Below are 27558 nucleotides of genomic sequence, written 5' to 3' on the forward strand. Positions count from 1 at the left end.
AAAAAGACATGGCCGAACACTATCTATTCACCGAACACATGGTCCACCAAATAGACAAACCTGACTTGCGCATGTTCCATTTTTATTTCTATTTTTCATTTTCGACCGTACAACAAACTTCAAACAACCCCATGGTTAGATCATCAAATAAGCATGATTTTCAGTTCACTATACATCTAAACCGAGGTCGTAGTTTGGACATTTTAATTTGAACGCTTGTATGCCACGCATACAATTTCTAACTAGCGCATCATCCATCACACTGCCAGAGTATCAAAGTTTCTCTTAGCCCCGATCCCTAAAGGTACCCTCTTCCACATGCAGCACAAGTGCCAAGCTGGCAAGTGGGTGGTAGGGCTAGTGCAGACGGGATGTTGTTGGGTGGAGGATTGGCCAAACTTGTACAATAACAAGCAGCAGTTGTATTAAAAAAGAAAAAAGAAAAAAAGAAACTCATGATCCACAACCAGCGTGATCAGTGGATGCTCCTGATTTCTGCACCAGGTCTCCTGCGATGGGGCCCACATTATGCACAGCTTGCACAAAATACTGTAACAGGAACTTTCTGATAAGCTACAACAGAGAAAATTAGCAACTTCTTAACCATTATGCCAAATCATAAGACCGGCTGATCATCCAGGACACTGGAAATTGCATTACACAGACTGCTGCTTTTCACTCACACCGATCCTACAATACACTATAACGGTCTGCCAGTAATCCAGGATTACATGCATTCTAAACCTTCTTTTTTTCGTTTTTCTTTTTTGTCCGTGCATTTTAAACTGAATTAGCCCTAACGATTATTTTATAACGCATGTATTGCTGGATCCTGGATTGACCGATACAATAATCCAAATGGGCCCTAAAAGACAACCTGACAACCACTAAACTAATGTTTTATCTCGCTTGCATTCTGTGGCGATCTCCTCTCCTTTTGGGCCTCATTTATAAATACAATGCGAAATGCACAGATACACTCAAACCTACTAAAAGCATTGGACTAATGCATATCATCGTCAGGTTTAGGTAGTTACTGCAAGAACTCTCTTGGGTCCGTGACAAAACCAGTTAAAGCCGATGCTGCCGCTGTATATGGTGAAGCCAGATAGACCTGTCCATCCTTGTGCCCCATTCGACCAGGGAAGTTCCGGTTTGTGGTAGAGACACACACCTGAAAAAATGGTTGCCCAAGATTGATATATATGGTTAGAATGGAGGAACGAATTATTACACTGCAAGCAACAATTAAATATGAGAAATTTCTAGCAGATGCACCACAGAATTTCTATTTGCAATGCATCATAGGAACAGCCTTCTAGCAATCCGATAGTAGTTGCAAAGTGGGCCACGACCTGATGTCTTTGAAAATAAAGCAGCAGAAATTTGATGGCAGGACTGTAACATGGGGTTACAGGAATCACGTGAATCCAAGCTCTGCGGGGACCAGTATGGTGTGTGTTATATCCGTTCTATACATTTGTTTCACCAGCTCATTTTAGAACATGAGGCCAGACATGACACAGATCCAAAACTCGAGTGGACCATGCCACAAGAAACAGTGGGAATTGAATGCCAACGGTAGAAACCTACCTCAGATGGCGCTTGAGTTTCAACAGTAGGTGTTCAATCCACACTGTTTCTTGTGGTGTGGACCACTTGAGTTTTGGATCTGAGTCATCTTTGGCCTCAATTCCTACAATGAGCCGGTGAAGCAGAGGTACAGATTGGATATGACACAAACATCAAGGTTGGTCCCACAACATGGGGTTACGAGCAATTCCTATAACCCTAGTGTGGCAGGGATGTTACAATGGGGCTTCTGACAGTTCTACATCAGATGGGATCATTTCTCTTTTAGTATAGAGTGTCCGCGATTTACATGTTGGTTAAACAGGTAAATGCATGCAAAAGCTCAATCTTTCAAAATTTTGACCCCAATGTGCATCAGCCAGTGTACTACTTAAGGCAAATCATCCACAGTAAAACAGGTTGCATAAACATGCCAATCCAGACTGTTGAAATCGAGGCCCATTGTGATGGATGGAGCAAAGGATAGATAACCCAAAAATCATGCTGATCGGATTCAAACTGTCCGATTATGGGGCATCGAATGGACAGTCAAAATAAAATGGACAATTGGCAGAGTCAGTTGGTTAAGATCATTTGAAAACTGTGAACTTTTCCCTACGGTCCATCAACGATGGCCGACATTTTCAACAGTCTGGATTGAAATGCATGCACGCGAAGTGTACCATCGATTGCTTTGGGGAAAATGTAGGAGTCTTAGGCCCCCTTCAATTTTATTTTATTTATTTATTTTCCAGCAGATTATACTCCGTATTGGCATCGGACTGCCATATCTAATACAAGTGGTTCCTTCACTTCGAAACAAACTGAAAGACAAGGTAGACTTGCCTGTGGTTCGTTCATGCGTGCATAAGTGTCTCGGGGGCCACCTAAACAAGCCCCACAATTAGGACTTGCCGGGCCATCGCAACCGGCTTCTTCAAATATTTGAGAGCAAGTTTTACCACCCGATCCTGGAACTGGAAGGGCATAGAGATCCATCCAAACCTACAAATTTCACGAATAACAAATCTCATAAATTCTCAATTGAAACCCAAACTGTGACTGTAGCAAGTAGCAGCAGATTCAATATCAGAAACGAAAAAGACTAACCTTTTGGGTTGTGGGGACAATAAAAGTTGGCACTTTGACCCTTTCACCCTGCTCACAAAGAAATAAGAGTTCAGCAGTTGAAGTGAAAGAAACATCTATTTTTGTCGATGGGTGTGCGTTTAATATCATGGACAATAGATCTTTGCCTCCTTACTGATGCTAAAAAGATCTTGGCTGCAGCTAGAAAATCTTCAGTTTTTCCACCAGTACAGGAGCCTATGTATACTCTATCAATTTTCACATCTTCGCATTCTCTTGCCAAAGCACGATTATCAGGAGAATGAGGCTGCAAAAAATATGAAAGATGAGGCTGAGTTATCTTCGGACACTGTTCTGGTGACAGATATAGGCTAGCAAGGATGTACCATGTGCTGATACATTCTAAGATCAACGTACATAAAAGGCAGCCCACATACATGCAACCCCATGTGCCAGCATGATGCGTAAATATGAGAACCAATCCATCCATCAGACAGGTAAAGAGATGCAGACACTCTGGACCAAGAATCAGGTTCCTCCACTTATCAGGTGGGCCACAGTTTACAAAACTGTACATCTAGGTAAAAAGTCCAATGAAGTTTTCTATCCTGTTCACCTGTTTCTAATATTGTGGCCACATTGTGACTGGACCAACTTGATTTTTGGTTAGAACATCTACATCATAAGACCCACCTGATGGTTGTCTTGGATGTTGCACCTGTTTGCTACAAGGACACGTGTGGCAGTGTGGAGGCCGTGTGCCTTGAACGTGTAAGTAGGCTTAGCAAAGCCCTAAAATTCCCATAGCTAGAAAGAGCCACTTGAAGAACATGCACAGAATAACTTACCTTTGCCACCACTGGCTCCAACTTGGAAACATCGAATTTGTACTCAGAAATAAAGCTACAAAGAAAACATATGAGGTCATCAATATAGATGATGGTCAGACTGTTTGGATGCACAATTGAATTGAATAGCAATAAATTGAATTCAGTAAAGTGGAAAAATGACCCAAGTGGAGCTAGCCCGACACCATTAATAAAAAGTGATCCCCAAATAGAAATGACAAGCTTTTTAGGTGTAAAATTTAAAACCTATGGGATTGCAACAGAATCATTGATTGAAATATCAATGGCATCAACAGCATCAACAGCATCAAGGCTGGCCGATATGAAACAGCCTGGAAGTCTATGGACTTCTAGATATCAGATGAAATATCGTCTAATATTACATTGTATCAGTGATATGTCAATACAATGCAATATTTTCAAAATATTGCCTGTTACATATCAACGGTACATTTGAATGTATTGTTGATCCTTTCCCAACCAACAGCTCCTTTTTGTTTTTCTTTTCTTCGCTTTTTCTTTAATTTAAAAAAAAAAAAATCCCAAAATCCCATTTTTCCAATCTTCTGCTTATAATCCATTATTGAGGTAATTCCGACCAAACCTCTTCTAATTTTTGGAGAAACAATCAATTTTTTATGCGGAAATCAAGATTGGACAAGCGGGCCTGATTTTCAAATGGTGAGAAAATTTTCGATTTTAATCCCTTTTCTTTTTTAAAAAAAATCACTTGGAATCACTAGAACTAAGATGTAAATTCATGATTTTGCATATTTGCATGCTCAATCATGGATTTCATTGGATTTGCGGATTAGGGAAAATTGGGGAAATTGGAAAAATCCAAAATTTCCCTCATTTCACCATTTTAAATTACAATTAAGAGTATGAAAAAATCAAAATGGACATGTTGGGCATTGATCTACAAATTGACGGATGTTTTTGGATTTTTGAAAAAATTAATTTAAATTTAAAATATCAAGAGTATTTTTTTCCAAAAACAAAATCCACATTGATCAACGGTTATTTAGAATTAATTTGCAAGTGCTTACGAGTGTTGGATGATCTTAATGTCACTTACACTATAATTGACAGATTTAGAAAAAAAATTGAGAAAATTGAAACAAAAAAAAATCTCCAATTTAAATTGCAATTAGAGTATGGAATAATCACAATAGACATGCTGGAGGCTGATCTAGACATCAACTGAGGTTTTTGAATTTTTTGAAAGTATTATTTTTTTTCAAACATAAACGCATAGTTTAAGAGCCTATACAAAGAAAACCTCTCATGTGCACTTGTTTTTTTGTAATCTTTTGATTTATAAACGTGTAATGATGCCTTTTTTTAACATCCTCTGATTTTTTATTTGAAAAATCTACCAATTTCCCAATGTTTCCAAAAACAACGATATATTACGTGATGTATCCAATATTTCCCACGCAATACCTGGTACGTTTCAATACCCAAGGGTGCGATGCATCTGTCGATAGCAATACTGAAAACATTGAACAAAATGAAAATCGTTTCACACCACTCCATCCAATTCTTCCATACTGAATTGTTTCATTGCAATTCAATTTGATTTATTATCCAAAAGTAGGGTTATCATTGGGTTGGGGCTGGGTCATCGGGCTTTCAGGCATTACCTACTCTATGCTGGGCTTGGGCTGAAGTATTAGGCCTGAGTGTAAGGCCCATGCCCAGGCCTAAATTTAAGCATTTTTATTGATCTTGGACAAGTAAACCAAGCATTTACAAGAAGAGGTCCCATGGTGTATGTTGTTTGCAGAAAACTAGTTTTGATTGACAAGACATGAGAGAGGGTAAATACAAAGCTAGAACTATGGAGGGATGCTTTAGAATCTAGAGGCTAAAAATTTGTCAGACTAAAACAGAGTATACAGAATGCAATTTTAGTAACATTACGCATGGAAACCAGGAATTAATTTAGAATGTTAGATTAATGACCAAAAAGCACCCAAAAAATGACCATGTTCAATATTTTAGGCAGAGAATCATGAGAGTGGAAAGATAATGAAGGACATTACTCGACACATGTTTAATAAGTGGGAATCCATGGAAAAACAAAGGAACTTGAAGTTGTTATTTCCCAAGGTACTATTACAATATGGATTACAAAGGATTCCATTTTAAGTGATAAATATTAAAATATGGATCGCAAAGGATTCCATTTTAAGTGATATGTTTAATTTGCAAGTGAATATATCCACTTCTTCTCACAATAATTGTTTTTTTTTTTTTTTTTTTTGGGGGTAGCTTGTTGTAGCAAGAAAAGAAAAGATTTGATGGCCTATGATTTAACTAAGGGGTCGTTTGGATGCCTGTAAAAGATTTAACTAAAGGGGTCATTTGGATGCCTGCAAAATCATTAAGTTGTAATCCGATAACAGGTAATCCAATTACAAGGGTAAAGTCTTTACAACCCGTCCTGTTTGGCTTTAAGCTATAATCTGATTGCAGGTAAACAGTTACCTGTGTTTGGATAACTTGTAATCTGTTTACAACTTGTAATTGAGTATTCACGCATGACAGAGCTTGGAGGGGAAAATCCTTTAAAAATCATCAAATGAGATATAAAGTCTTCATTTAAGATAGATTATTGGAATAAGCCCAACTCAATAAAGCCCGTGGCCGATCTTACTCTAAACCAATTATTTGGTGGGCCACAGAAGTGGGCCCACTAATTCAAATTCCCTTTTATGATGAAAAACTAATGAATAGAAACAATTAATTATAAACCAACATCAAATTAATCATAACTAATGGGTTTAAACATGTCTATAGTAATCCAACTAGAAATTAACTCTAAATTATTTCGTAAAGGAAAAATCTACAATGGTTGGAATTATCGGATCCAGACCTTTCAATTGATGGTCATCAAAAGACAAAAGGTATGATTTAAAAAAAAAAAAAAAAAAGATTAAAACCATACGTATTGAATAGACATGGCCCACATATACATCAATGTTCAATGTTGACCCATTTATTGGGCCACGGGCACCCAATCGATGGTTAGAATCATTGAGTCCAAACGGTGTGGCCCGGCCTAACACAAGAGAGTGCGGCCCATACTGTGGGGCCCACCTTGATGGATGTATTCTATATTCACACCGTCCATCCTTTTTTCAGATTATTTTAGGACACTGCCCCAAAAATGAAGCAGATCCAGTTCTTAGGTGAAACCATACCATAGGAAACAATGGTGATTATCCATTAATAGCCCACAAAAGTTTTGGATCAATCTGATATTTGTTTTTTTTCCCTTCATCCAGGTTCATGTGACCTTATCAACAGGTTGGAAGGCAAATAAACATTATGGAAACATTACTGTGGGCCCTAGGAAGTTTCTAATGGTAGTCGTTCAATTACCACTGTTTCCTATGGTATGTTCCACCTGAATTTAGGATCTGCTTCATTTTTGGCTCATGCCCTAAAATGATCTGTTAAAACGGATGGACGGCGTGGATGTAGAACACCTACATCAAGGTAGGCCCCACAGCAAGGGCCACACCGTCCTAGGTGAGGCTGGCAACACCTAATCCACTCCCTTCTCAGTTGTGGGATCATTTGAAGCATGAGAGGGTTGGAAACCCCAGCGACTGTAAGCAGAGAGAGAGAGAGAGAGAGAGAGAGAGAGAGAGAGAGAGCTGAATATAAGGTATGTTCTTCTTCTTCTTCTTTTTCTTTTTTTCTTTTTCTTTTCGTTTTGGGTCCTTGCATAACTGTTGGAAGATAATCCACAACTCTCACCACATTGGAAAATTTTCAAAACTTAGAAACGTTGCATGAAATCCCCTTACCTGTAATATGAAACTAGACCTTTTGCCATGTTTCAGATTACAACTAAAAGTTGTAATCCAATAACAGCTTGCAATTTGCTTACAGGCAAATACACGCATCCAAACACCCCCATGTACTCTGATTACCTGTAATTGGATTACAACTTGTGGATTTTACAGGCATCCAAACAACCCCTAAGGATATGGTCCTCGATAGAATATAATGGTGGAACAGGATTTCGTGTAGCTACCCCGAGTGGTTGTGACAGGGTTTAGATGATGACAAAAATGATAAATCAGGCTGGGCTCAGGCTGTATGTAAGAGCCAATGGCGCATTTAGGAATTTAAGGGTATTCTTGTGATCCTGCCATGGGCCCGGGGCAGGCTTGGACATATTTGAGCCCGACTTAGCCCCAGCCCATTCCAAAAGCACCTTCAAGAAGGATCACATATACAGTGTTGAAATATAAAACAAACCTCAGGATATCTTTGTTTTCGAACAAAATGAGGAGCATACATCAAATATCACCATGGTTTTTTTTTTTTTTTTTTCCCGAATAATGTGATTCTTTAAAATTTATTAGTATATGTAGAGCAATCAATGCATGTGGAGAGAGAAGCAATGGTTTGCAAGACGTGGGAGATAAGGGAGGATAAGAAGGTGGAAAAAGTAGCTTCTTTTAGGAAGTTTGCTACAAGATGTCCCCACTTGCCTATTGTTGTGGGATACGTCAGAACTATAGCTGTTGGGGTGAGGGTCATTTTTGTACTATCCGAACCCCATTTATATGATGGGCCTTACCATGGATGGAGGATTCTCAAAAATACTATCACATTGGAATATCACAGCCCTTTTATCATTTCACTCTTTTCCTCTTGAGTCTTAATATGAAGCATCTCCATAAGCATTGTTCCTGGGCCATTTGTTAAAAGTTTAGGATTTTGCCATCTTGAATATTCTCAGGGAACCCCGTCAACAGTACATCTCATCAGATCAACATTTTGGAACACCAAACATGACCCAGATCCAATGTTCCACAGTCCCCCCGACTAATCCTATAACAGTACTTCAGGACATCTTAAAGCAAACCTCTTCTTTTGGTTTTACTTAATACAAACTTTCACCCTAATAACCTAAATGCCCTTTCTTTTGCTTAGAAATTCATGTCATGTGCCCTTTTATATTGCATAGTTTAACAATCTAGAATTACTAATCATCGCAAATACAAGGAAAAAAAGCACATGTAGTGAGAGCAAATTCACTTCTCATGGATACAGTGACATGCTATCAGAAAACATTATTTATTGAGGAGGAAATATCCTTACCAGCTAGGGTTGTGACAGGGTGTTGGTGGTGGTTGGGGGGGGGGGGGGGGGGTTACTTTCTAAGAGGAAGACAGATGAAAGTAAAAGGAAAAATTAAGGTTTCACTCTTTTTCTTTTTGAGAGGTAATTAAAGCTTCAGTCATATGCCCTCTTGAATTGAATTGTGGTAATTAGTTCTCTTAAGAGGAAACAACCAAATGAAATTACCTTCGTTTGTATTCATAACAAGGACATAACCTTCAAATCACAGTGACATTCCTTTCAAAATAAACTAAAAGCAGCATAATCACATCAAAAAAAAAAGGTAGCATAATCACAATGTGGAACCCAGTCCCTCAATATGAAATAATACCACAGAAAGTGCAGTTTGGTCATTTCCACTTCTTTGAACTAATTATTGCAAAAAAAAATTTCATTCACAATGCAGCCTAAAGAAATGTTATTGCTACCATCTCCCAGTTACCTGGCTTGCTCATCACTGTACAGTGGTTCATAACTCAAAGTTGTCTTCCCCTGCTCAAAAAGCAAAAATACAATTACAGTTCCCAAATAGACAATTGCAGAATAAGCACAAGCAAATAGGTGAGAAAGACTGTTCTTTTGAAGGAACAAATACTAGTGTAGAACATGACATGCTGCTGCAAATCCAAAGAATTTACTTTAAATGTAGCGTTATGCAGTTAACTTACCTCAAGGTACTTAAATGTAGTTTGATCAGCAGGGATAACACCGTTCTTGCCTCCAGCTTCAACGACCATGTTGCACAATGTCATCCTTTCTTCCATCTTGCAACATTAAAAACCAATGAGTGGTCATATACTGTCAGTGCATTAATTTGAATGACCTCAAGTAACTCAGGTAGAGATGTGTTTTCAAAGTGTCGGCTTACAGATAAACTCTCAACAGTAGAGCCAATGAACTCCATGGATTTGTATGTTGCCCCGGATACAGTAATTTCACCAATGATCTGAAGCCAAAAATTGTATTTTGTGCCAAAGATAAATGCATTAGAAAGTGGTATTCATAAACGTTGAAATAAAATATCGAACTAAGGAAGATCAAATTGGATCATCTTTCAAAGCACAAGTTTTACTAAAAACTATGAAAAAGAAGGAAAAACAGGGTCATGAAAATCCATCTCCCAAGAACCACAAAGCTTACTTGCAAAATCAAATCCTTGGCAAGCAAAAAGTTAGGCATTTCTCCATCCAAGATAACCCTCAAAGTTGGGGGCACCTGCAATTTCAATGTCTAAGAATACTCCAGCTTGCTGACAACCATAAGTACAAGAGTGTTAAAATAGATAAGAAGTTCACCTAGGAAATGATAGCGATATTACCATTAATGACGACAATGGGAAGGAAATGATACCAATATTAGCAAATTACTGGTAATTAATTAATTTTTTTAAAAAAAACATATTATTATTTTTTTAAGGTGGATAGAAAACTTCATTGATTTGAATTGAGTTCTCAGTCGAAATATGATTTATGTATCATTGTTAGGTGGGGAAGAAGATGTGCACTAGAACATGCAATTAAGATTATTACAATAGAGACATGCTTATAGTGCTCCTAGTTGCAGTGGGACACTTGGACAGTCGAATCCATTGATCTAGAATGTTCAATAGTTTCAGAGCACATTTCATATGCTGCCATGCAAAAATACACCAATCTAACAAATATGAACCATTTGATCAATGGTCTTTAATATAGACGATCAAGATAATTTACACAAAAGTAATTGCAATCAACAATTTGATCCAGCTATTTGTTAGGGCATGTCATGGATTGTGTGATAGCCTATCAAATGTGTTCGGGACTTACCGGACTGTTTCGATCAATTCCAAGGAAACTGACTGACTAGGAGCACGATAACTTACAGTGCTTGAGAGCACTCTAGCATTTCTCATTAAAACAAGGTGAAACATTGATGAAGTGTTGGTTGTCAGAAAGGCTATGATGCCCAGATATGGAGATTGACATGGACAGAGACACGAGGTTGCAAATATAGCTCCCCATTTCCCAAAACTTAGTTTTATGATGATATATATAGGGAAATGGTACTATGAAGTCGAGCTGTTTGGGCCCCACCGTGATGTGTGTCGAACATCTACCCCATAGTCAGATGCACCATTCCATGGTGAGCCACGGGCTTAAAAATCAAGTCAATCCATGACTTGGGTGGGCCACACCACATACAACAGTTGAGAGAGGTTACCCTCCCATTAAAACATTCATAATTATTTATTGGGCCCACCGAGGTGTGGTTCATAAATCCAGACCATCCATTGTCTGTCCCACTTGGATGAAGGGTCAGACCAAGTTTCAGCTACATCCAAAACTCAGGTGGGCCCCACCAAGTACTTTTATATGTTTTAGGCATGTCTTCACATGGTTTTAGATGGTATAGCCCACTTGAGTTCCATATACGGCTGATTTTTGAGATATCCCATAACCTAAAGGGGACCCATCAAATGCACAATGTTGATGTTCGACACACATCACAGTGGGGCCCACACAGCTCGACCTCATGGGAAGTCTTATGGTACTATATATATATATATATATATATATATATATATATATATATATATATATATATATATATATATATATATATATATATATATATAAACTTAGTTTAATGATTATTGCCTTGTACATTTTATCCCAAACCAAGCACATTTATTCCTAAAACTAAAATCAAGATGGAGCCGCAAAGCTACTTCAAAATTTTCTCAAATGTAATATAGGAAGTCTGCAAATAATTCAACGGGATACAGACCAAACACCGCCTTAATATGGTTTCCCTGACTTGTCACCTCCTTTTGTAACTTTTATTCCAACCCTACCCCCAAGTTTGCTAATTAATCCAATCTACCCCACTGTTTGAGAAGGGACATTATTATTTTTATTTATTCCTATTGTGCCCTTCTAAAGTCCAGTTCTTCTACTGTTCGTCATAATCTTATTGTATAAGTATTGCATGTGGGGCCTATCAAGGTGTGTGACTAGAGTCCAACCTTTCCATCAAGGTAGCCCCACTATGAAATTTGAATGCCCAAAAAATCAGGTTGATCCAACCATCATGTGGCCACCACGTGAATTTGGAGATTTTTTTATGGTTATACTTATTCATTATTTTCTACAGTGGGCCCATCATGTGTGTATATATCATCCAACCCATGCATTCCATGAGTACCACCATGATGATGGATGACTCAGAAAATAGGCATGTTCATTAGGTAGGCCACACCATAGGTAACAATGGACAACCATAAAAAATTGTCCAAATTCATGTGGCGGCTCACATGATGGTTGGATCAGCCTAATTTTTTGCCATCCAAGTTTCATGGTGGGGAGACTTTTTGAGCATGTTTGATTCCATAGACACACCCAATGGGCCCATGCGCTATGCAATTGGATCATAATCATCTATAACACCTGTATTACACTACATGTAAAACACCCAAGCCCTATGGGGTCCAAAATGTTGCATATGTAAAACTAATGTTCACCACACTAGGGGGAACAATGTAAAATTGCTTCCAAAATTGCTAATTTCACACGGTGCAGCCCACCTGAGTTTCTAATCAGGCTGATTTTTTGTATCTTCTTTTCATCTTGGTGAGTTACGCCTGCTTAACGGTTTTGTTGAAAGACGCGCACTATGGTGGCTCCACACACAAACCTACGGTTGGCATCCCATCCCCATTGTTCCATGTGGTGTGGCCCATTTTATTTGTAGATTGAGTTGATGTGTATCCTTTAGGCCTAACATCAAGGATAGAACTTGGTGGTCGAAGTGGATTTTGTATCTACACCATGGTGGGCCACGCAAGTCAAGACTTGGGTGTGTTTTAGAGGACTGGTCGCACGCTTGTGGAGGAACCGGCCTGTTATGTGAGACCGGAATCTCTACAATACCTGCCCAAGCTTTGTGGGGCCCACCATGCTTTATATATAAATCCACTCCGTTCATTAGGTGAGAACCATTATTTTAATGGTACATACACAATATCAGCCCGCAAAGCTCTGATTGGCCATGCCAATGGAAGCAAAGTCTCCTAAATCTCTTAAGGTAACGTGGTATGACCTGCCCGATACTTGGATCAGGCTGATTTTTGTATTTCACTTCATCCTGGTATGTACACCATATTAATGAGTTTGAAGAAAGATATACACCATTGTCGCCCCACACACAAACCTTTGGTTGGCGTCCATCCCCATTGTTCCATGTGTTGTGGCACACCTGCGTTGTGGATCTCGCTGATTTTTTGCCCTAGGTTCTAGAATCAAGAATAGAACTTGATGGGCAGTGGATTTTACATATATAAAATGGAGGGCCCACAAGCTTGGGTGTTGCACGTGGTGTGTAAAACAGGTAGTGTAGAGGAATACGGTTCTCTTATACAGTATCATAGCATAGGAACCCTATTAAAACTCAACCAGAATATAGTGAGCCAGCTTGGATGCGAATTTCTGCAATCCTTCTATAGGGAGTAAGTGATGCAGGACCGATGCATGAACCACGTAACATGTAAAATCAAATAGCCGAATTAAGATATTTAACCAAAAAACACAAACATCACTATAATCATCACAAGTATCATGAAAATCCAAAGGGTGTCATGCATAATCTTAGCCTAAGCTACCAACATCGTAATATAAGATTATTAAATAAAAAGAAACTAGGATCTAAGCATGTAAGGACATCCAATTAGCATAGCGCATAGTCTATTTCAAAATAGAAAACCTAATATAATCTAGGGTGAAAATTAGGGTTTGGGTAATTTGGAAAAGTAGGAAAATTAAGAATTTTAGGTTTAACGTTAGGGTTTCGGGGATGAAAGAAAGGGCTTTTGATATAATGCTGATGGGAAACCAAAAAAGGGGCAAGGCGGGATTCACACGTGTGGTCGTATGGTCACACGTGTGGTGTGGGTTGGATGAGTTTAGGTCAGTTAGGATTTGGATTGTGAATGGGTGTAGGAAAGTTGGGTTTAGGAGAAGACGAAGATTTGGGATAGGAGAATGAAGAACTTGAAGAAAATACATATATGGAGGAGAAAAGAGAAGACGGTGTGCGGATAAATGGAGACCCCGCACCTCCATTGATAAAGATTAGCATCGCACCAATATAAGTATCTTCAACTTGCATGAAGATGAAAGAAGAAAGCAAGAGCTTTTCTCTTCTTTTTTTTATCACCAAAATCCAATGGGAGAGAGGTCAGATGCCCCCCCTCTTTTTATAGATCCAAGAAGTTTCAAAATTTACAATAATCCTTCTCTCTTGTGAATCTTAACAAACATAGCCCTAGTTTAAATAAAATCAACCAAAACACTCATAATGTGTCCAAATATAAAATAATCAAAAACTAAATCCTAAAAGATGATAAAGTATAAAATGATGTAGAAGATCAACGATCAATGGCCCAATCATGTGATCCATGCGATCCAATGGCCCGATCACCGCATCCCTCCAATCCAACGATCTGAATTACTCCATAAAACAACCCATGTGCATCTTCTCAGTGTGGGGAATTCCATATGTTCGCACATGCACCGGGGGTCTTCAACACGATCACAAATACTCACCTAGCCAGAGGGAAATCGGCCTCCTCTAATACGTACGCAAGGGTGTACGTGAAGTGATGTCCTCATCAGTAAGCCCATGTAAAGGTTGTGTGGCTCACCATGATTTCGTGTGAGATCCACTTTGTCTATCAGTTTCACTAGCTTGGGTTAGGACATGAGCCAAAAACTAAGTTAGATCCAAAATTCAGCTAGGCCAAACCATAGGAAACGATGGGGATCAATGTTGTCAAATCACATATGCGATCGCATGCGAACAACATATGTTGTCTGCATATGTGATCGCATATTTTAAAAAAAGAGGAAAAATATGCCTAATTAGTACACATGATTGGATTGGATTATTTTACTTATTTCATTGTAGTTAGAGTGTTTCAATAAGTTATATATACTTATATTATATTTACATGAATTTTAACAAAACAATCAACAAACCACATTAAGAGAGAATTAATTATTAAAAACTTCGAACATAGAAATTTTATTGATAAATGAATAACTTAAAACTACTCATAAGTTACAACTTACAAATTACAACTTAATTTACAAAAAATAAGTACAACTTACAAAATATAAAAAATAAACATACTTGAAATAATTGTAAATAGATGAGAGTAAGAGAGAAAGAGGTGTACGAGCAAGTGAGAAATTTAGAGCTTTGGAGTAAAGAATAGTGAAAATGGAGGGGATATGAGTGCTTATTTTTAGACAAAAGTGCACCAAACTGGGGGGAAAAAAAAAAGACTATTGGGAAATATGCAATCGCATACTCGCATATGCGATTGCATATTAAAGTATGCCATGGCATACTTGCCAGATCGCATATGCCATAATGCAATCTGATCCACAGTATGCGCATATGCGATTGTCACATATGCGATCGCATTTGACAACAACGATGGGGGTGGAAACTCAAACACCCACTATAAACCTTACTGGGGCCCACCATGATATTTATATACCATTCCTCCCATTCATAAGGCGTTACCATCAAGATGAAGGTAAAACACAAATATCATCTTGATCCAAAACTTTTGTAGGCCCAAACATGTTTCAATGGTGGGCATTCAACCTCCATTGTTTCCCATGGTGTGGCCAACGTGAGTTTGAATCTGCTTGATTTGCTAGATCATGTCCTAACATGAGCTAGACCAATGGATGGACGAAGTGGATATAACATAGATATCATGGCACACCCTATCGATACATTACCTTGCGACATGTACTATAAAGATATGCCTCTAAATATGGTTTTTCCAAGTGAAGGAGAGCATTAAATTTGGAAAGAGTAAGAGGGAATATAAAGAGACTTTCCTCGTTTTTAAGGAGTGGAGGGTCAAAATTGGAAAAAGATGAAGGTAACAAAAAACTAAGAGAGGGAGACTTAACAAAAATTTTGCTAAAGAAGGGGTTTGGTGAAATTATAATTTAAAGAGGGAGCGGTTAGTCCCGAAAATATGACAAAAGGGGTGTTTTTTCCCTATCTCTGATTAGAATAATGCATGAAACTGCCTACATTCCCATAAATCTGCAGTCAGCTGACAGAGTGATGAATGACCAAAATACACTTAAAACTTCTCTAATGAGCCAAATGCTAACAAATGTAGGCATATAACGAAGAGAAGAATTATATGATCCTCGAGCAGAAGAGATCACAATGTCCTTGACCTTGAGTTTGTACAACTGGAGTGCATGGCTTCCAGACTGTTGGTTTAATAGGCCCCCAAATTCTCCTTGAGGTAACGATCATAACCTTTGGACCAGTGGCAAGAATTAGATGATTAAGAAGCAAAATAAAAAAAACACATTGTAGTCTACAAACATAACACCAAATTATAAGATCTGATGATGGGCATGCAAATGCACGGTAACAGAGGAAACACATCATCCATATGCAACATGCAGGACAATTAACCACCTGCTCTAAAAGCTCGAACTAATAGAGCATGGCGAATCAATACTTTTATCTCATAGCTCAGGCTCCACATCCCATGAGTTGGGACCTCAGCCGAACCCCCCTCGTGGGCCCCACTTCACATGGGTTCCACTTCACACGAGCCACCCGCCTCACACAGGTGGGGCCCGCCTCACACGAGCCGCCCACTCTGAGTGTGCCCCTGCATCCTACAAGCCACCCCACTCGAGCCTAGTGTGAAAATGCCCCTGCATTACAATAGCAGGTTTGTTGGTTCTTAGTTGTATGGATAAGATTGTTTAGAGGAGATTTTAGTCAATCACTATCCATGGTTGTTCCCACTAGATGGACGATTAGGATCACTAAAATACGGGACCCAAATGTATAGAATGCTTAGCCCAAATGACATGTTGGCAGGTCAGTTGGAGAATTAGAAAACACCCCATAAAGAAAATAGAATAATTTGCAAGCAGATTTGACAATAAATGCCATGATGGTACCACTACAAACCTTAAGTAAGAGCTTCCCAGCGCCCATAACAAAACCTGCATCGGTGTTTCCAATTCCTGTCGCAAACTGGCCAAATGCTCCAGCAGTACACGTGTGTGAATCTGTGCCAAGCAGGACCTAGAGGGCAAGTTGAAAGGCTTTAAAGCAGGAACCTTAGAAAATAAAGGCACCCAACTAAAACAATACTAAGGGCATGTTTGATAAATGGGAAAAGATAGCTTTCCTTTGACAAGACATTTCATTTCTCTAGCATGAGAAATAAGGTGACTGTTGTTTGAGTAATACGAGATTCCACTTGAAAAACAAACAAACCCCTAAAAATGGATCCAATTTTCTTTCACCAAGTTTTCCCACTTAACAAACAGGCCCTAAATGAATTTCTTGACTTCAAAGATAGAAATGCACCTCTCCAGGTCTGCAATGACCTTCTTGGGCCAGAGCAATATGGCATATGCCTTTATAATCTGGATTGGCCTGCAATCATGGAAAATTCAGTATTCAATACCAAACAAGTTAAAGAAACATGGGAAACATGCCTAATTTTCATCCTCTTAGAATGAATCAACTGCCAGAGAGAACATTAATAAAGTAAACATACCTTGAAATCACTTAGATCTGTGATGTCGTAGAAGTACTTGATGTTTTGCTCCTTGCAGAAATCCCTCAAGATATCCACATTACGATTTGCACGCTCATCACTTGTAAAAATGTAGTGATCAGGTATAATGACAATCTTTTCACGGTCCCAAACCTGCGATGTGCAAATTAAGAATGCATGTTTAAGCATTGTATTCGAGCAAAATTCCTCATATATGGAATTTTGTAAAGCTTCAAAATTTGGGGCGCCAAGGAAAAAAAGAGTCCAAGACCAAGACGGAGAGCACAAATACATCACATAAGATTGACTTTGGATGTTAAACTGAATTTTCTATAGTTCAGTTTGATAAAGTGAAAATTGACCATCATGGAGCTAGTCAACTCCATTCACCGACAGGGATTAGCTCCCAGATAGAAATTCTGATCATTCTAACTCCAACTTAAAAAACCTGGAATTGCATGGGGCTGCTCATTGTTATGACTTAAAATGATCCCATCACCACCTTGGCCATGTCCTTCACATTCAACCAAAATATTTGTGTTTCAGTTCATCTAAGCATCCAAACCAACACTAAAAAAAATGGGATGCAGTGATTTGGAAAACTACTACACAACTAGAAAGCAATACAAACTTAAATTCTACATTGAAATGTCAAAGAAAGAAAGAAAAAATGTGAATAGTGAACAAAGTTCCCTGACCTACAACATATGTAGTGACAACCCAAGAAAAGAAGCTAATCTGTAAACTTTTGTTGGGTCCACATCTGTTGTATCCATTGGTGTTGGACATGGTTCTGCTTTTCTATTCATTTTCTTTCACTCAGGCATTAGTTTTTGTCCTTTTATGTTTTATTCCAAGGAGCCTGTTTGGGCATAATCTAAAAAGTAAATTTGGAAATGAAAACACCATACTTGAAGAAAACCATGGATAAGGAAATCTGTGGTAAAGAATCCTAAAAAGGTTATTTGTTTTAGTTTCTGTGATTTTCAAGGAAACCTGGAATAGTCAATGGTCAAAAAGTGAAATCCATCTCTCAAAAAGTGTGGAAATGAGTATTACCAAGTTGAATCAAGAAAAAGAATATGTCATTCTTCAAGGAAAACTACAGAAAATAAACAATTTTCCACATGTTACTCTATTGTCGCAACCGCGGAAAACGCCACATTTGTGGAAAATGTTTTCTTTTCTATGGTTACTTTTTAAATTGCACCAATCCAAATAATCCCTAAGTAAAAGGGAATTCCATAAGAGAAATGGAAGCATCTAGGAAGGAAGGAAGGGCGCACTAAAAAGGACAAATGGGATGTCCATATGTCCTTGTCAGATTTGAGAAAGAACTGGAAGCATCTAGGACATCTAGAAACATATCCATATATCGGAGCGGTAAGCCCATGTTCAACAGAAGCAGTGACAAGTGAGGACTCCAAGAGGGATTGCAGCTTCTTTAGCATCCGGGATCACGGGAATTGATTTAAAGCAGAGATTGCATCATCTTTCTCGTCTCACAAAGTTCATTGAGGAGAAGTCATGTAATATCTCTCAAAGAAGAAGCCACATAACATAGTGGTTGTGAGGTGCAGCTGTACCCTACATGTCATTCATTGCATCCATTGCAAGAGAATTCTTTTTCTTATGATATGTTAACCAAGGTACCAAAATACAGTCTTCTCTGCTCCAGATTAACTAGGCTCATTTCCAGCCTATATTACCTTGCCTTGTATATTTTCAATTAAAAATTAAATTTAAAAAAAAAAAAAAAACTCTCTATTAATGATAAAGAAAGGCCCTGAATGGCTAGCAAATGGAGTTGGAAAATATTAATCTCAGATAAAAACAACGAACAAAATTTTTGATAGAGGGAACTTACAAGGCCCAGCTCAAACATATAGTCAGCGATGAGTAGGATTCTATATATGTGGGGCCAATGGTTCAGTGGATGGGGGACCACCCAAAATCTCCCAAATTGGAAGATCGTACGCCTTTGATGTTTGGAATTTCTCAGCTGCAGATTAGACCATCTTAACCGTACATATGTAGCCCCAATCAACAGGTTGGGGTTTTCCAACAGGGTGATTTCTGAGGTGTCCCTCATCCAAGGGCCCATGAGATCAAAGGTTTTTGGACCACCAAACCATGGGCTGCATATATATGGAATCCTGTCATTAGTCAACTATAACTGGCAAGATGTGTAGGACACTCCAGTTCTTCTTCTTCAGAAGCATGGAACCCTTCTTTACCAATGAAATACTCAATTAGGAAACTTAGCCAATGTAGAGTGTGGTCAGGCCCCATACTCTTACACATGGATCCAATGGTTGAGCAATATAAACCATTGATCATATGGACCCCACTTGTTGCAGGTAGTGGATGCTCCAAAAGTTCCTTACATTGGAACATCTTGTCTTTGTGTGTGTGTTGCTGAGATTTATTATTCAGAACAAAAAATAGATTGGAACACCATATCCTTTTGATTTTTTGGCCTATTTTCCCTTGGATGGGGACCAGAATAGCCTACAACACCTATTTTACACAGCGTGAAAAAACACCCAAGATCTGTAGCACCCACCATGTTTTATATGTAAATCCACTCATTCCATCAGGTGAGAACCCTTATTTGAACCATACAAATAAAAGATCTACGCTCCTAAAACAACTAATTTTGCGCAGTGTGGTCCGCCTTAGTTTTGGATCAGAATGACTTTTGCATATTCACTTCATCCTCATGAGTCACGCCTGATTTACAGGTTTGACGAAAGATAAACAACATGGTGGCCCCACACAGAAACGGATGGTTGGCATCCCAAGACATTTGTTCCTGTGGTGTTCCCACCTAAGTTGTGGATCTGGCTTAGAACCAAATGGATAGGGTGGATTTTACATTTACAACATGGTGGGCCCACAGAGATTGGGTAGCTGGTAAAAGAGGTGTTGTAGAGGGTTCCCATCCATTAAACTCCACTGAATTGCTAACTTTCTATTGCAGGCCACCAATCACAGGGTTACAATCTTACAACCACCATGGGTTTTGGGGCATCCCCTATTGACAGCAGGGCCAATCAAATCAACAGTCTGTGCAGAATCGAGACACCCACTGTAAAATTCCTATTTGCAAGTGAAAATTCTACAAATCAGCCCACAAAAAGACCAATCTTGTTATGCGGCTTCCGCCCAATAAAAGATTTCATGTGTCGGTGCGATATAATTAGATCAAAATTTTCTACAGACTAGAGAATCATTAAACGCTAAAAATCCATCATATGCATCAGTAACACGCACATTCAATTCAAGCAATTTTGGCCCTGTTTGGCAGATGCCTAAAAAGGAGTTAATCTCATCCTATAACAGTAATTATGTAATCTCTAATACATAATGAGTTCATGTTAACAGTTATTATGCATTAAATATAAAGATCTCTAATACGTAATTAAAATGAGAAAAACTCATTTTCAGGCAACTACCAAACAGGGCTTTATGATTATCACAAATCAAAATCATCCTATAATCAATTCAATTAAACCAAAAATCTAAAATCCAAAAACAAAACAAAAAAAAAAAAAAAAAAAAACTCTTGTTTCTATACCTTCGCATTCTCACCGAACTCTTTTTTGAATATCCCGATCGTCCCGGGCCCGCTGACATCGTGGGTCATCAAAACGTCAATGTTCACCCAGATATTCTCGCCGGGTTCCAACCGCGCCCGCTCTGACGCCCTTGCCAGGACCTTCTCCGTCATTGTCATCGCATGTTTCACCTGAAAAATGAAAAACCCAATAAAATAAAATAAAATAAAAAAGAGAAAAGGGGGAGAGAAATGTAGGAAGAAAACCAACCGAGCCGGTGGTCGAAGGAGGCCGCTGCTGAGGCTGCGGCGGAGACATGACTGCGACGACAGTGGAAGCGGATTTCGAAGACCTTCCCGTGCATTTCTGCAAGTTACTTGAAGAAGGGAAAGAAGGAGAAGAAAGAGCCATGTCTCCCTGCAAATATCAAATGAAAATGAAAACGGATAATGAATATGAGATGGGATTTTGGAGATTTATAGAGGAGATGAAAAGGGTTTGAAGAAGAAGACCTTTTTGAAGAGAGGGGAGCTAGTCGAAGCGATTGCAGAGGAAAAGGCGAGAGCCATGGAAACGGCAGCTCGGAGAGAGAGAGGATCCTGATTGGTTGTTTCTCGTTTGTATTCCCTCATAAAGGGTTTTTCCTCGTAAGGACTAAGGGGTCGTTTGGCACCTTGGATTGGAGGGGGTTTCAAATCCCTTGGTTGTCAGCATAAAGCAACTGGGGATTATCAATGCAGGGGATTCCCAATCCCCTTTTTAAGGGGGTTAAAGGGGTTTGTAATTCAAGATGAGAGCTTGGATTACACCTAAAATCATTTCAATAGTTGCATGTATAAATGTATGTCACTGTACACTATCATTCTACTGGGCACATGGCCCACTAACGATGATCAGCACCGTCCAAATATTGTCCAGCACCATCCAAACATTGTCCATATTAATCAACATCTTGTGCTTGCGGTCCACCTGAGACTTGGAATTTTATCATTTTTAGGCAAAGCATATATTTTAACGGGCTTATCACAACCATAGTATCAAAAATTATATATCTCACTAATTGGGGATATTAAAGTTGATTTAGTAATTAAATTCAAACCCCGTATATATACCAAGTATAGGTATTTTTGAATTAAATTTGATTCACACGCCAAGGTGCCAAACACACCGAGAGGATTGCCAATCCAGGCGGTTTCCAATCCGGAGGTTGCGTATCCAGGGGGTTCCAAATCCACGCTCCCAAACAGGCCCTAAGGAGTTACTGATACTCTGGCAGGGTGAGATAGTTGATACGCGGGCACTCAAAAGTGGTACACGTGTCATTGGTTAACTCAAATTAAACCCCCCAAACTGCGGGACCAAGTTTAGATAGATCATCATCATCATAGAATCGCATTGATTGAGTGATTATACCTCTTATTCGTTTCTTTAAGATTGGAATTGTATCAAGTTATTGGGATCGCCACCTTTCTTCATTTCAACCGTCCATTAATATCCACCAACCGATAAAACTAGGTGTAATTTATTTCAATGACCCATCTAAATTGGATCCCACAACATCTACGGCTATACTTGAGTTACTTGCAGGCCACCTATACTATACATTCTCTTGATGCCTGCTGTACTTGAGGAGTACCTGTCCATTTCTGTCCTTTCTGACTCGTGTGAGTTGGCACGTGGGGAAGGAGGCAGCCAGGCTTGCATGGACCAGGAATACAATAAAAAATCCACTACTTCAAGCCTACAAGCTAAAAAATTTAGGAACTTATATATTTATGGGGCTTGGTTTAGTTTATGTGTGAAATCCACTGTTACCATTAGATGTGTAATCCCACCTTATGAGCTTAGGATTAAAAGTAAAAAAGGTTGACTTTGTATTTCAAGTGAGCCACACCAAAGGAAACGATTGGAAGAGAGACTTCCACCCTTGATTTTCAGTGGGTCTATCACAATGATTATATATATGAAATCTGCTCCAACCATTAAATTTGAAACCAAAATTCAGGCTTAGGGCCAAAATATTGAGCATATCCTGATTCAAGTGGGTGACAATAAGGAAAATAGCGTAGAGGGTGAGCATTGTCTTGTTCTTTATTTCCAATCATGTAGTCCAATTGAATCATGCATGGGGCTGATGTTTAAGCCTTGGGCATAATATGTAATGACATACATGGTGATCATACTGGATTTCATATAAACATCACAATGAGGCCCACCCAAGCCGCTGCCACTGCCTAACCCAACCGCCCTTAAGAATTATAATAGAAAGTGATGGGATGATGATACCTTCAATTAACGAGGTAGCTTACTGAAAAGCTTTTCGAAAAAGGTTTTGAGATGTAAATGCTTATTTAATGAGGTACTAATTTGTTAAATTCACTTACAATAACGAGAAATGCTTATTTAATAAGGTACTAATTTGTTAAATTCACTTACAATAACGAGAAATATAGAGTGAGGTCTAACTGCTGGATGTTTCAAGATGATGATTATTTTCGTTCTGCAGTTAATTGCCTATTTTCATGCCATTGATGGGAAGCTACGAGAAGGTATATACACGTGGACTACGCAAACCGCTTTGCCAATCAGAGCGCACTTGAAGCGTTTTTTAAGACTCAGGTGACTCCCGACTCAATTCAAGAGTTCGCAGGATCTTTTAACCATGCCATTAAAGGTGGAGAGCGGTAAGCCGGTAACTATACCCACCTTACTTGAAATGTAAAATGTTTTTTTCCCAGCACGTGCTTCCGTGTGGGACACGTGTGCAAGAACCTGGACGTTGGTTGTGACCCACCATGAGCATGACCTGGGCCAAAATGTCAGGCTGGAAGAATCCTCATGTGGGCCATACATGTACACTGAATATCCACCGTTGGTTGGTTTCACTTAACCGCCCGGCCGTTTCTGTTGTTACTGTTGGACCACCTGATGAACAGATCCAGTGCTCACCTGTGCCTCGTGACCACGTCTGAGAGTCGACTAAGAAGAGAAGTTTGCATCATGAGCTTCAGATGACTCTATTCAGATAACACCTGAACCACGAGCCAAGGACTGTTGATTTCGTGCCAGTGGAACAGGGACGCGGATTGCCTGCGACTGCGACCCTGGGCCTCTATGGTGTGAATTAGCATGATTTGATTGGCTCTGTCCGAAGATGACATCACGAAAAATATATTTGAAAACAATTAGGGTAGGTAGTTACTCGGCCGGGTCCACCTCTGATATCAGTGGACCGGCCAGTTAAATCCCACCAAGTCAGGTCACGCAATCCACGTCCATGGAACAGCTCAAAACGGTTGATGCAATAGACCTCAAGATGGATGGCTTGGAATAATCGTTACCTCTTTGATCAACAGCCTGTCATTTATTAGTCGAAAAGTGGCCGAGGGTTTTTTATAAATGCCATTGAAGTTGGTGGGGTCCATCAGATCAATGGTCTTGATCACCAATCCCACGGTGGGGAGTCCATTCATCTGAGGTGCTCCATCAAAATGAAGAGATGCCCCGCATGCGACATGAATTTAGAAATTTTAGGACCTATGGTGTGGCCCACCTGGAGAGTTGACCAACTTGATTCTTAGGCAGCTCATCTACAAGGTCGGGCTCAGCTTGGGGCTGGCTTGGATATTGTCCAGCTGCCATGCGTGCTTGTAAATGAGGTGGCGTGGAGTGGTATACGTCGCATACCATAACCTCAGTCTACTTTCTTAGCGGTCTATTTACAGGCAACGGATGGAAGGGTCGGACTGTTTCATTGAGATGTAATCTGTAGGCATGGTCCATCAGTGGTGGGGCCCAACATATCAACGCTCTGGATCACTGCAAAATCGCCCAGCTTTGCATAGATTACAAACTCGTAGCTTGTATTAGAAATACATATATTACTTGGTTGGGGGGAATCGCCCAAATTTATGCTCCTGATTATCGCCCGACCGAGTCCAAACATCTAGGGATCCCTTTGGAAGCTTGTATTTAAAATACGTTAGAATTCAATCACAATCACACTACAGTGAAGGTATATCCATATTCAGTGGTATTTGGCAACTTGTAATTGAAATGCACTGGAAGCTGAACTTTTTTGCAAGAGCTTGAATTTGGAATGTATTAATTTTTTTAATATATTTAACTAAATTAGCTTTAATTACACAAACTAATATATATGTGTGTGTGTGTGTGTGTGATATTAGACGTAATAATTGTAACAAACCTATTGCAATATACACCCTTGTAAAAAATGAGAAAGTTCAAAGTGTTGGGTGGGCCACAAATTTAAAGGTCATAAATGAGTGATTTACCGACATGACCAATTTAAATAGCCAATGTATGGACAGATATAATCATTATATTAATTTGATTTTAATGTTTCAGCTTATAATTAGGTTATTTTGAAATATCATTTGCCTACTGTGTAGAACATGTCAGTAATCTAACATCTTTATTAAACGTCTAACTCTCTTACATTAAAATAAAAATAAAAAGGCATTTCATTCCCATCATGCTACTACTATAGAAAGTGAGATATTTCAAATTACATCAAAAGTGTATATTCCAAATGCCTAATATTTTGTTTACCTCCGAAAACATGCCGCCTGAAGTACATGCAGTCAAAATGATGAATCTAGAGCAAAATATTCCTGAACCTTTTCAAATCTCCTCAAATACACTTAAATCCAGGGTGCCAAAGAGTCCTTATAAATGAATTATTTTTTAAAGTACAAATCACCATTGGAACATTTGAGTAGGGTGAAAGATCAACCGCTACACGCTTCTTTCACTCCCACGAGGGATTTTAGACACAGACACGACCCGCCCCACTCGACCTGGACTCAGTCAGACCCAATACGGCTCAACACCACCAGTCCGGACGTGTCACCCCCCGACTAAGCCGAGTCGGGTCGGTTCACGCCAATTGGAGCGAGTCACAACTCGTTTCGAGTCCATCCGAGTCACAGTCTTTTAACCAATAGTTCAACATTCATACCCTTTTTTAATTGTTAACTAATCTCAACCGTCCAGATATTAGAAAATGCATGTCCACCTTATATGACAGTGTATAAACTACGTATTTAAAGCAATATACATGTTTAAAGGAATATACAAAACATAACATATACACAACATGCATGTATCAGGTCACACGTGCTCTCACACACTTTCGAGACGCGCACGTGTAGAGTGACCGCAGCCTTTTACATGAGCGTCTTTGACTTTTTAACCCGACAAGAGCTCCAGTCCTGGAATCGTACAAGGTAAGAGCTATTGGCGTGGCGTTACGCAGCAATAGCACGACACGTCGGATTCAAGACGAGAACGCGTAGACATGCACGGAGGCTAACATGACAACTGACGTTCGAAGATAAGGACAACGTAAGCGCCGTTCTTGTTTTATACATAGCAACTTGGGAGTATTTACATCACTAAAGCTAATGAGATTCGTACCTTCTGGTCCACTGCACGATAATCCAGACCGTCCATATAGAAGGCCCCATCGTAAATGGCCCAGATTACAAAATCTCACTGATAAGAGGTTCTAACCGTCCATACAAAGGTGTCTATATTTATAAAAATTTGTACATGGGGTCCTACCAAATAAAGGGTGTGGATGATAACGTGGGGGGGGCCAAGAGGATGAGCCTCCGTGGCATTTCTATACTCACACGTGCTGAAACATGCACGGTTGCAACGGTTACGCGAACCATGGTATTTACATGGTGTCGCAGCCCAACAAATCCTTCCCATCACCATCCAGCACTCCAGCAGGGAATTCGAAATCTTTCATGGCCATGACATTGCGATGAACCGGCATTTCCATCCAGCTAGGATCTTGCACTTCAGGCAATCCCAAGACATCACCCCACAGCCCTCCCTTCACATCGCTGTCGACAGCAGCGCAAGTCAGATAAGCACCCGAATCCAAGGCTGTCATCGGAAACGGCTCAAAAGGGCCAGCCAAAGAACATGCGGGTTCTAACGTGGGCCCGCTGCTTGGTAAGCACTGCATGGGAGAAGGGGCCGAGATCGATGTTTCGTTGGAAGAATTGACGTGGAGTTCTGGCAGGTTGAGATTCGCACATGGCCCGTAGAGCTTGCGTGCGGCGTCATCATAGGCAAGCGCTGCCTCGAGGGAGGTGTTGAAGGTACCCAGCCAGAGGCGTGCACCTCGCTTGGGTTCCCGTATCTCAGCCACCCATTTGCCCCAAGTCCTTTGCCTCACACCTCTATAGTTACAAAGAGCATTTTCTGGCCCACCTTTTCCTTTCATGCAACCCTTCCTAGAACGTCTGGTAAGGGGCCTTTTCACCTCTTTCTTCTCTCCAATTTCCATTCCCAACGTCTCTCTTTTCTCTCTCAATCTCAGTACCCCACCACTAACATGCGCTCCTTAAATAGGCGCATCTAGGATGCGCATGGGGTGAAGAGTGGCAACTGTCAAGCTCATTTCTTTACAGCAAAGTAGCTTTTGGGTCAGTTGATTACATTTTCGCCAAATAAGCACAAAAATGGACCCTAACGGCACGTGAATAATATCTACACGTGTGAGGGTGTGGCACCGAAAGGTTTCCTGTCAACGTGAAAAGCCTACACGTGTCGCACAGTACCCGTATCTCCGGATAAAGGGCCAATACAGCTGGCAAGGTTTTCTGTAACCATACAAATCTTTTTTTTGATTACGTGGCCAGCTTAGGTGTCGGCTCGTAGATTTTTACCCTTTTAACCTTTACTTTATTTATTCCATCGCTTA

The 27558-nt window shown here is 39.6% G+C and overlaps 2 protein-coding genes across 2 annotated transcripts; both read right to left on the bottom strand.

The window, feature by feature from the left end:
- Positions 1-581: 581 nt before the first annotated feature.
- Positions 582-21486, bottom strand: LOC131240658 (3-isopropylmalate dehydratase large subunit, chloroplastic-like). The gene is made up of 15 exons (XM_058239039.1): positions 21329-21486; positions 21087-21233; positions 20837-21007; positions 17257-17409; positions 17064-17132; positions 16659-16775; positions 9798-9872; positions 9526-9603; positions 9326-9421; positions 9100-9149; positions 3510-3564; positions 2837-2968; positions 2683-2730; positions 2419-2577; positions 582-1174 (listed from the first exon to the last, which is right to left on the bottom strand). The coding sequence occupies exons 1-15, from the start codon at positions 21446-21448 to the stop codon at positions 1034-1036; spliced, it is 1611 nt and encodes a 536-aa protein (XP_058095022.1). The 5' UTR covers positions 21449-21486; the 3' UTR covers positions 582-1033.
- A 4683-nt stretch (positions 21487-26169) lies between these two features.
- LOC131240660 (dehydration-responsive element-binding protein 2D-like) lies at positions 26170-27180 on the bottom strand. Its single transcript, XM_058239041.1, has one exon. It carries the CDS (start codon positions 27139-27141, stop codon positions 26521-26523), a length of 621 nt encoding a protein of 206 aa, XP_058095024.1. The 5' UTR covers positions 27142-27180; the 3' UTR covers positions 26170-26520.
- Positions 27181-27558: the final 378 nt, after the last annotated feature.

The sequence above is a fragment of the Magnolia sinica genome, chromosome 3, assembly GCF_029962835.1.
Source record: "Magnolia sinica isolate HGM2019 chromosome 3, MsV1, whole genome shotgun sequence".
Taxonomy (NCBI): domain Eukaryota; kingdom Viridiplantae; phylum Streptophyta; class Magnoliopsida; order Magnoliales; family Magnoliaceae; genus Magnolia; species Magnolia sinica.